Source organism: Procambarus clarkii, chromosome 9 (genome assembly GCF_040958095.1).
Source record: "Procambarus clarkii isolate CNS0578487 chromosome 9, FALCON_Pclarkii_2.0, whole genome shotgun sequence".
Classification (NCBI taxonomy): domain Eukaryota; kingdom Metazoa; phylum Arthropoda; class Malacostraca; order Decapoda; family Cambaridae; genus Procambarus; species Procambarus clarkii.
This window is the reverse complement of record NC_091158.1, coordinates 3154743-3165835: the sequence shown is the minus strand read 5'-3', so window position 1 is coordinate 3165835 and position 11093 is coordinate 3154743. Positions and strand designations below refer to the sequence as shown.

Below are 11093 nucleotides of genomic sequence, written 5' to 3'. Positions count from 1 at the left end.
GGCAAGGACACTGACATAGACAGTGCCCCTGACACTGGCAGGGACACTGACATAGACAGTGCCCCTGGCACTGGCAGGGACACTGACATAGACAGTGCCCCTGACACTGGCAGGGACACTGACATAGACAGTGCCCCTGACACTGGCAGGGACACTGACATAGACAGTGTCCCTGACACTGGCAGGGACACTGACATAGACAGTGCCCCTGACACTGGCAGGGACACTGACATAGACAGTGTCCCTGACACTGGCAGGGACACTGACATAGACAGGGACACTGTTCCTGTAGCGGCGGGGGGGGGGGCACGGTGCCAGGCGCTCAGGTCAAGACCAAACTCTCAGGAGGTCTGATATGTCAGACTTAAATGTATACCATGAAGCTTGGGTATATGAAGCTTGGGATATACCATGAAGCTTGGGGTATACCATGAAGCTTGGGGTATATGAAGCTTGGGTATATGAAGCTTGGGGTATACCATGAAGCTTGGGGTATACCATGAAGCTTGGGGTATATGAAGCTTGGGTATATGAAGCTTGGGGTATATGAAGCTTGGGTGTATGAAGCGTGGGGTATATGAAGCTTGGGTATATGAAGCTTTGGGTATATGAAGCTTGGGTATATGAAGCTTGGGTATATGAAGCTTTGGGTATATGAAGCTTGGGTATATGAAGCTTGGGTATATGAAGCTTGGGGTATACCATGAAGCTTGGGTGTATGAAGCTTGGGGTATATGAAGCTTGGGTATATGAAGCTTGGGTATATGAAGCTTGGGGTATACCATGAAGCTTGGGGTATATGAAGCTTGGGGTATATGAAGCTTGGGTATATGAAGCTTGGGTATATGAAGCTTTGGGTATATGAAGCTTGGGTATATGAAGCTTGGGTATATGAAGCTTGGGTATTTGAAGCTTTGGGTATATGAAGCTTGGGTATATGAAGCTTGGGTATATGAAGCTTGGGGGTATATGAAGCTTGGGGGTATATGAAGCTTGGGTATATGAAGATTGGGGTATATGAAGCTTGGGTATATGAAGCTTGGGTATATGAAGCTTGGGGTATACCATGAAGCTTGGGGTATATGAAGCTTGGGTATATGAAGCTTGGGTATATGAAGCTTGGGGTATATGAAGCTTGGGTATATGAAGCTTGGGTATATGAAGCTTGGGGTATACCATGAAGCTTGGGGTATATGAAGCTTGGGTATATGAAGCTTGGGTATATGAAGCTTTGGGTATATGAAGCTTGGGTATTTGAAGCTTGTGGTATATGAAGCTTGGGTATATGAAGCTTGGGTATATGAAGCTTGGGTATATGAAGCTTGTGGTATATGAAGCTTGGGTATATGAAGCTTGGATATATGAAGCTTGGGTATATGAAGCTTGTGGTATATGAAGCTTGGGGTATATGAAGCTTGGGTATATGAAGCTTGGGGTATATGAAGCTTGGGTATATGAAGCTTGTGGTATATGAAGCTTGGGTATATGAAGCTTGGGTATATGAAGCTTGGGTATATGAAGCTTGGGTATATGAAGCTTGGGTATATGAAGCTTGGGTATATGAAGCTTGGGTATATTAGGAAGCTTGAATATATGAAGCTTGGGTATATCATGAAGCTTGAGTATACCATAAAGCTTGGGTATATCATGAAGTTTGGGTATATGGAACTTGGGTATATCAGGAAGCTTGGATATATGAAGCTTGGGTATATCATGAAGCTTGAGTATACCATAAAGCTTGGGTATACCATGAAGTTTGGGTATACCATAAAGCTTGGGTATATCATGAAGCTTGGGTATATGAAACTTGGGTATATCAGGAAGCGTGGATATATGAAGCTTGGGTATACCATAAAGCTTGGGTATATCACGAAGCTTGGATATATGAAGCTTGGGTATATCATGAAGCTTGGGTAGTCCATGAAGCTTGGGGTAGTTAGACAAGGGTCACACCACAGGAATAAGATGAGGCTACAGAAAGCCTCAGGGGACTATAAGAGGCAACATTCACCCAACTCATCCACACTGGTGAGACAACATAACCAGCCCACCTCCAATATGCTGCACGGCAACCTCTTCACCCAAGTCAATAACCGTGTTTCTGAACAAACATCTTCCCAGATCTTTCCGGGGAGAACAAATTCAGCTTTCTCGATCTTCCTTCCCACTGGAGGCTGCTAGTCCCTGGGCGCACGTCTGGCTGCCTTCCCTGTGAGCTTGTAAGTGAATCACTATTATGAATATTTAATGAGTCACCTGAGTGTTGTCTGACGCGTGAACGGCTGCACGCTGGTGTCAATGTTCAAGATCACTTACACTCACAAATCAGCCAATTGGTTTAACAGCCGTAGTGTGAAGTGTCTTGATCCATCAAATACCATCTTAAACAGCCCGGTACGATACAGTGTACCCAGCCCGGGTTTACAAATGCATAGCTTGCTGTCATTTGACCTAGCACATTTAAGGCGGCTGATAATGCTAAGGACTATAACATTGTATACTTGGAACTTAGCAATACTTTCGATACCGCACGTCATCAGTGGCAACTTAATTATGTTTTCACCTAGTTGTTTTCACCTAGTTGTTTTCACCTAGTTGTTTTCACCTAGTTGTTTTCACCTAGTTGTGTTTGCGGGGGTTGAGCTTTGCTCTTTCGGCCCGCCTCTCAACTGTCAATCAACTGTTTACTAACTACACTAACTACTTTTTTTTTTTTTCACACACCACACACACACTCCCCAGGAAGCAGCCCGTGACAGCTGACTAACTCCCAGGTACCTATTTACTGCTAGGTAACAGGGGCATTCAGGGTGAAAGAAACTTTGCCCATTTGTTTCTGCCTCGTGCGGGAATCGAACCCGCGCCACAGAATTACGAGTCCTGCGCGCTATCCACCAGGCTACGAGGCCCTATAATTGTATATACAATTATGTATAACTACATTTAACTACTATGTATAACTACATTTAAAATTAAACAGTTCATTGAACTCCTTGGAAGGAAATGTATTGAGCTCGGTTTCACTCTCTCCACAAACAAGACAAAAACATACTCCCATCACAAGAGGGGAGAAAATGAAGAACTACAAATTAATGGTGTAACACTTGAATGGGTTGACCACTATCGGTACCTTGGCGTCACTGTCGGCTCTAACAAGGGGAAGAAAGAGGAGCTCAACCAACTCATAGGAACATGCAAAAGTCGACTCAGGGCACTGAAAGCCATGACCTGGAATGGACATGGAGCCTCTATTGCCGTGCTTAAAATGATGTACATAGCCTATGTGCGCTCCGTCATAGACTATGCCGCACCAGTTTTGTGCACCTACTCCCAAAGCAATATGAACGTCTAATCTACGAGAGGAGTTGTCCCTCCCCAGTGTTAAAAGCAGAATTAAGGAACTGAATGCTAAGTTTGCAATTAGGATAACCAGAGATCCCATTACAATGATATTGCCAAGAAAAAACTGAGCTCTGTGCTACTTTCAGCGGGAAACAGGAGAAGCAAAAAATGGCATCACAGACAGTCTGCTACCTGGAAGAGCTTCACCTGCTTGAGCAAGCCCGTGAGCTCCTGCCTGTAGAGAGGTTACCTCCCTGGAAGGATGACTCATGCAAGATTATCATCAATGAAATGGCAACGAAAAAATCCAACATGATACCACAAGAAATGAGGCACAAGTATCTCGAGGAAATTTATAAGGAAGCCGGAGATGAACTAGATCAAATCTACACTGACGGGTCATCTAATCCTGTCAATGGCAGGGCTGGTGCAGCATACACTGTAATTAAGGATAATGCTTTCCAACGCAGAAATGAAGAAAAAGCGCGTATTGAGAACTATGCCTCTTCAACGCAAGCAGAACTAACTGCCATTGTTATGGCGTTAAGGTTTCTTGAACGGAACACTAATGGTGCAGTGATTTGCACTGATTCAAAAGCAGCACTGCAAAGCCTAAGTAAAAATCGGGCAGAAAATCTTGCAATAGTACCTTAAATCAAGAGAGCTGTGAGAGTACTTACCAATCAGGGTAGAGTCATCAAGTTTCTGTGGATCCCCTCCCATGTTGGAATATGTGGGAATGAACGAGCAGATGTGCTGGCTGCTGAAGGCGCTGAAGGAGACCATATTGAATACTTCATACCCAAGACTTTACTACAAATTAGAGGTATTGTCAGGCAATATCATCGTGACAAGGTAACTGAGGAAAGGAGGATAGAAGACCAAACCAGTGAATCTGTACGATGGTACAACATGGTTGCAGCTAGCAATCCCAGTCAATATGGCCGAAGAGGAGGAGGACGAGGGAGAGAATCAGTAATAGCGAGAATCCGTCTTGGATATATATATCCATGGAGATACGGAATGAAAACAACAGTTGATCAGCTAAGTTGCAGAATCTGTGATGAAAGTGACGGACACCGCCTTGAACACTATTTACGTGAATGTGAACACCTGAGAGACATTAGAAATATGTGTAGAATAATAAACCCCACATTGTTTGAGTTAGGAAAACACTATTTGTCAAATATTTATACTGTTCTTAAAAGATTCCCCCATTTTGCACCCGCAAGATAACATAAGCTTTTAAGAGTTGACAGATGTTAATCTTCTTGTGTGATAAGCTGTTCACTGGAGAAAGTTAAGCAAGTCCCAGCTGTGTCTGGGTACAAGTGACAGGATGAACAACCCAGCGGGTTTTCTTCCTACTGGGGAGTGTTGTACATGCTGCTATGGCGGTATGTCCACTCACAAGATGAGTGGCGCTGCCCAATACTGTCACTATGGCGGTGTGTCCACTCACAAGATGAGTGGCGCTGCCCAATACTGTCACTATGGCGGTGTGTCCACTCACAAGATGAGTGGCGCTGCCCAATACTGTCACTATGGCGGTGTGTCCACTCACAAGATGTGTGGCGCTGCCCAATACTGTCACTATGGCGGTGTGTCCACTCACAAGATGTGTGGCGCTGCCCAATACTGTCACTATGGCGGTGTGTCCACTCACAAGATGAGTGGCGCTGCCCAATACTGTCACTATGGCGGTGTGTCCACTCACAAGATGAGTGGCGCTGCCCAATACTGTCACTATGGCGGTGCGTCCACTCACAAGATGTGTGGCGCTGCCCAATACTGTCACTATGGCGGTGTGTCCACTCACAAGATGAGTGGCGCTGCCCAATACTGTCACTATGGCGGTGTGTCCACTCACAGGATGAGTGGCGCTGCCCAATACTGTCACTATGGCGGTGTGTCCACTCACAGGATGAGTGGCGCTGCCCAATACTGTCACTATGGCGGTGTGTCCACTCACAAGATGAGTGGCGCTGCCCAATACTGTCACTATGGCGGTGTGTCCACTCACAAGATGTGTGGCGCTGCCCAATACTGTCACTATGGCGGTGTGTCCACTCACAGGATGAGTGGCGCTGCCCAATACTGTCACTATGGCGGTGTGTCCACTCACAAGATGAGTGGCGCTGCCCAATACTGTCACTATGGCGGTGTGTCCACTCACAAGATGAGTGGCGCTGCCCAATACTGTCACTATGGCGGTGTGTCCACTCACAGGATGAGTGGCGCTGCCCAATACTGTCACTATGGCGGTGTGTCCACTCACAGGATGAGTGGCGCTGCCCAATACTGTCACTATGGCGGTGTGTCCACTCACAGGATGAGTGGCGCTGCCCAATACTGTCACTATGGCGGTGTGTCCACTCACAGGATGAGTGGCGCTGCCCAATACTGTCACTATGGCGGTGTGTCCACTCACAGGATGAGTGGCGCTGCCCAATACTGTCACTATGGCGGTGTGTCCACTCACAGGATGAGTGGCGCTGCCCAATACTGTCACTATGGCGGTGTGTCCACTCACAGGATGAGTGGCGCTGCCCAATACTGTCACTATGGCGGTGTGTCCACTCACAGGATGAGTGGCGCTGCCCAATACTGTCACTATGGCGGTGTGTCCACTCACAGGATGAGTGGCGCTGCCCAATACTGTCACTATGGCGGTGTGTCCACTCACAGGATGAGTGGCGCTGCCCAATACTGTCACTATGGCGGTGTGTCCACTCACAGGATGAGTGGCGCTGCCCAATACTGTCACTATGGCGGTGTGTCCACTCACAGGATGAGTGGCGCTGCCCAATACTGTCACTATGGCGGTGTGTCCACTCACAGGATGAGTGGCGCTGCCCAATACTGTCACTATGGCGGTGTGTCCACTCACAGGATGAGTGGCGCTGCCCAATACTGTCACTATGGCGGTGTGTCCACTCACAGGATGAGTGGCGCTGCCCAATACTGTCACTATGGCGGTGTGTCCACTCACAGGATGAGTGGCGCTGCCCAATACTGTCACTATGGCGGTGTGTCCACTCACAGGATGAGTGGCGCTGCCCAATACTGTCACTATGGCGGTGTGTCCACTCACAGGATGAGTGGCGCTGCCCAATACTGTCACTATGGCGGTGTGTCCACTCACAGGATGAGTGGCGCTGCCCAATACTGTCACTATGGCGGTGTGTCCACTCACAGGATGAGTGGCGCTGCCCAATACTGTCACTATGGCGGTGTGTCCACTCACAGGATGAGTGACGCTGCCCAATACTGTCACTATGGCGGTGTGTCCACTCACAGGATGAGTGGCGCTGCCCAATACTGTCACTATGGCGGTGTGTCCACTCACAGGATGAGTGGCGCTGCCCAATACTGTCACTATGGCGGTGTGTCCACTCACAGGATGAGTGGCGCTGCCCAATACTGTCACTATGGCGGTGTGTCCACTCACAGGATGAGTGGCGCTGCCCAATACTGTCACTATGGCGGTGTGTCCACTCACAGGATGAGTGGCGCTGCCCAATACTGTCACTATGGCGGTGTGTCCACTCACAGGATGAGTGGCGCTGCCCAATACTGTCACTATGGCGGTGTGTCCACTCACAGGATGAGTGGCGCTGCCCAATACTGTCACTATGGCGGTGTGTCCACTCACAGGATGAGTGGCGCTGCCCAATACTGTCACTATGGCGGTGTGTCCACTCACAGGATGAGTGGCGCTGCCCAATACTGTCACTATGGCGGTGTGTCCACTCACAGGATGAGTGGCGCTGCCCAATACTGTCACTATGGCGGTGTGTCCACTCACAGGATGAGTGGTGGCTGCCCAATACTGTCACTATGGCGGTGTGTCCACTCACAGGATGAGTGGCGCTGCCCAATACTGTCACTATGGCGGTGTGTCCACTCACAGGATGAGTGGCGCTGCCCAATACTGTCACTATGGCGGTGTGTCCACTCACAGGATGAGTGGCGCTGCCCAATACTGTCACTATGGCGGTGTGTCCACTCACAGGATGAGTGGCGCTGCCCAATACTGTCACTATGGCGGTGTGTCCACTCACAGGATGAGTGGCGCTGCCCAATACTGTCACTATGGCGGTGTGTCCACTCACAGGATGAGTGGCGCTGCCCAATACTGTCACTATGGCGGTGTGTCCACTCACAGGATGAGTGGCGCTGCCCAATACTGTCACTATGGCGGTGTGTCCACTCACAGGATGAGTGGCGCTGCACAATACTGTCACTATGGCGGTGTGTCCACTCACAGGATGAGTGGCGCTGCCCAATACTGTCACTATGGCGGTGTGTCCACTCACAGGATGAGTGGCGCTGCCCAATACTGTCACTATGGCGGTGTGTCCACTCACAGGATGAGTGGCGCTGCCCAATACTGTCACTATGGCGGTGTGTCCACTCACAGGATGAGTGGCGCTGCCCAATACTGTCACTATGGCGGTGTGTCCACTCACAGGATGAGTGGCGCTGCCCAATACTGTCACTATGGCGGTGTGTCCACTCACAGGATGAGTGGCGCTGCCCAATACTGTCACTATGGCGGTGTGTCCACTCACAGGATGAGTGGCGCTGCCCAATACTGTCACTATGGCGGTGTGTCCACTCACAGGATGAGTGGCGCTGCCCAATACTGTCACTATGGCGGTGTGTCCACTCACAGGATGAGTGGCGCTGCCCAATACTGTCACTATGGCGGTGTGTCCACTCACAGGATGAGTGGCGCTGCCCAATACTGTCACTATGGCGGTGTGTCCACTCACAGGATGAGTGGCGCTGCCCAATACTGTCACTATGGCGGTGTGTCCACTCACAGGATGAGTGGCGCTGCCCAATACTGTCACTATGGCGGTGTGTCCACTCACAGATGAGTGGCGCTGCCCAATACTGTCACTATGGCGGTGTGTCCACTCACAGGATGAGTGGCGCTGCCCAATACTGTCACTATGGCGGTGTGTCCACTCACAAGATGAGTGGCGCTGCCCAATACTGTCACTATGGCGGTGTGTCCACTCACAAGATGAGTGGCGCTGCCCAATACTGTCACTATGGCGGTGTGTCCACTCACAAGATGAGTGGCGCTGCCCAATACTGTCACTATGGCGGTGTGTCCACTCACAAGATGAGTGGCGCTGCCCAATACTGTCACTATGGCGGTGTGTCCACTCACAGGATGAGTGGCGCTGCCCAATACTGTCACTATGGCGGTGTGTCCACTCACAAGATGTAGTGGCGCTGCCCAATACTGTCACTATGGCGGTGTGTCCACTCACAGGATGAGTGGCGCTGCCCAATACTGTCACTATGGCGGTGTGTCCACTCACAAGATGAGTGGCGCTGCCCAATACTGTCACTATGGCGGTGTGTCCACTCACAAGATGTGTGGCGCTGCCCAATACTGTCACTATGGCGGTGTGTCCACTCACAGGATGAGTGGACGCTGCCCAATACTGTCACTATGGCGGTGTGTCCACTCACAGGATGAGTGGCGCTGCCCAATACTGTCACTATGGCGGTGTGTCCACTCACAAGATGTAGTGGCGCTGCCCAATACTGTCACTATGGCGGTGTGTCCACTCACAAGATGATGTGGCGCTGCCCAATACTGTCACTATGGCGGTGTGTCCACTCACAAGATGAGTGGCGCTGCCCAATACTGTCACTATGGCGGTGTGTCCACTCACAAGATGAGTGGCGCTGCCCAATACTGTCACTATGGCGGTGTGTCCACTCACAGGATGAGTGGCGCTGCCCAATACTGTCACTATGGCGGTGTGTCCACTCACAAGATGAGTGGCGCTGCCCAATACTGTCACTATGGCGGTGTGTCCACTCACAAGATGAGTGGCGCTGCCCAATACTGTCACTATGGCGGTGTGTCCACTCACAAGATGAGTGGCGCTGCCCAATACTGTCACTATGGCGGTGTGTCCACTCACAAGATGAGTGGCGCTGCCCAATACTGTCACTATGGCGGTGTGTCCACTCACAAGGATGAGTGGCGCTGCCCAATACTGTCACTATGGCGGTGTGTCCACTCACAGGATGAGTGGCGCTGCCCAATACTGTCACTATGGCGGTGTGTCCACTCACAAGATGAGTGGCGCTGCCCAATACTGTCACTATGGCGGTGTGTCCACTCACAAGATGAGTGGCGCTGCCCAATACTGTCACTATGGCGGTGTGTCCACTCACAGGATGAGTGGCGCTGCCCAATACTGTCACTATGGCGGTGTGTCCACTCACAGGATGAGTGGCGCTGCCCAATACTGTCACTATGGCGGTGTGTCCACTCACAGGATGAGTGGACGCTGCCCAATACTGTCACTATGGCGGTGTGTCCACTCACAGGATGAGTGGCGCTGCCCAATACTGTCACTATGGCGGTGTGTCCACTCACAGGATGAGTGGCGCTGCCCAATACTGTCACTATGGCGGTGTGTCCACTCACAGGATGAGTGGCGCTGCCCAATACTGTCACTATGGCGGTGTGTCCACTCACAGGATGAGTGGCGCTGCCCAATACTGTCACTATGGCGGTGTGTCCACTCACAGGATGAGTGGCGCTGCCCAATACTGTCACTATGGCGGTGTGTCCACTCACAGGATGAGTGGCGCTGCCCAATACTGTCACTATGGCGGTGTGTCCACTCACAGGATGAGTGGCGCTGCCCAATACTGTCACTATGGCGGTGTGTCCACTCACAGGATGAGTGGCGCTGCCCAATACTGTCACTATGGCGGTGTGTCCACTCACAGGATGAGTGGCGCTGCCCAATACTGTCACTATGGCGGTGTGTCCACTCACAGGATGAGTGGCGCTGCCCAATACTGTCACTATGGCGGTGTGTCCACTCACAGGATGAGTGGCGCTGCCCAATACTGTCACTATGGCGGTGTGTCCACTCACAGGATGAGTGGCGCTGCCCAATACTGTCACTATGGCGGTGTGTCCACTCACAGGATGAGTGGCGCTGCCCAATACTGTCACTATGGCGGTGTGTCCACTCACAGGATGAGTGGCGCTGCCCAATACTGTCACTATGGCGGTGTGTCCACTCACAGGATGAGTGGCGCTGCCCAATACTGTCACTATGGCGGTGTGTCCACTCACAGGATGAGTGGCGCTGCCCAATACTGTCACTATGGCGGTGTGTCCACTCACAGGATGAGTGGCGCTGCCCAATACTGTCACTATGGCGGTGTGTCCACTCACAGGATGAGTGGCGCTGCCCAATACTGTCACTATGGCGGTGTGTCCACTCACAGGATGAGTGGCGCTGCCCAATACTGTCACTATGGCGGTGTGTCCACTCACAAGGATGAGTGGCGCTGCCCAATACTGTCACTATGGCGGTGTGTCCACTCACAGGATGAGTGGCGCTGCCCAATACTGTCACTATGGCGGTGTGTCCACTCACAGGATGAGTGGCGCTGCCCAATACTGTCACTATGGCGGTGTGTCCACTCACAGGATGAGTGGCGCTGCCCAATACTGTCACTATGGCGGTGTGTCCACTCACAGGATGAGTGGCGCTGCCCAATACTGTCACTATGGCGGTGTGTCCACTCACAGGATGAGTGGCGCTGCCCAATACTGTCACTATGGCGGTGTGTCCACTCACAGGATGAGTGGCGCTGCCCAATACTGTCACTATGGCGGTGTGTCCACTCACAGGATGAGTGGCGCTGCCCAATACTGTCACTATGGCGGTGTGTCCACTCACAGGATGAGT

The 11093-nt window shown here is 51.0% G+C and overlaps 1 protein-coding gene across 1 annotated transcript in view; it reads right to left on the bottom strand.

Annotated features, from left to right (window-relative positions):
- Positions 1-327: 327 nt before the first annotated feature.
- LOC138362762 (uncharacterized) overlaps positions 328-11093 on the bottom strand; it is a 44070-nt gene continuing 33304 nt past the window's right edge. The window contains exon 3 of the mRNA XM_069321315.1: positions 328-1926. Within this exon, the coding sequence (XP_069177416.1) occupies positions 328-1926 (1599 nt within the window). The remainder of the gene's footprint in view (positions 1927-11093) is intronic.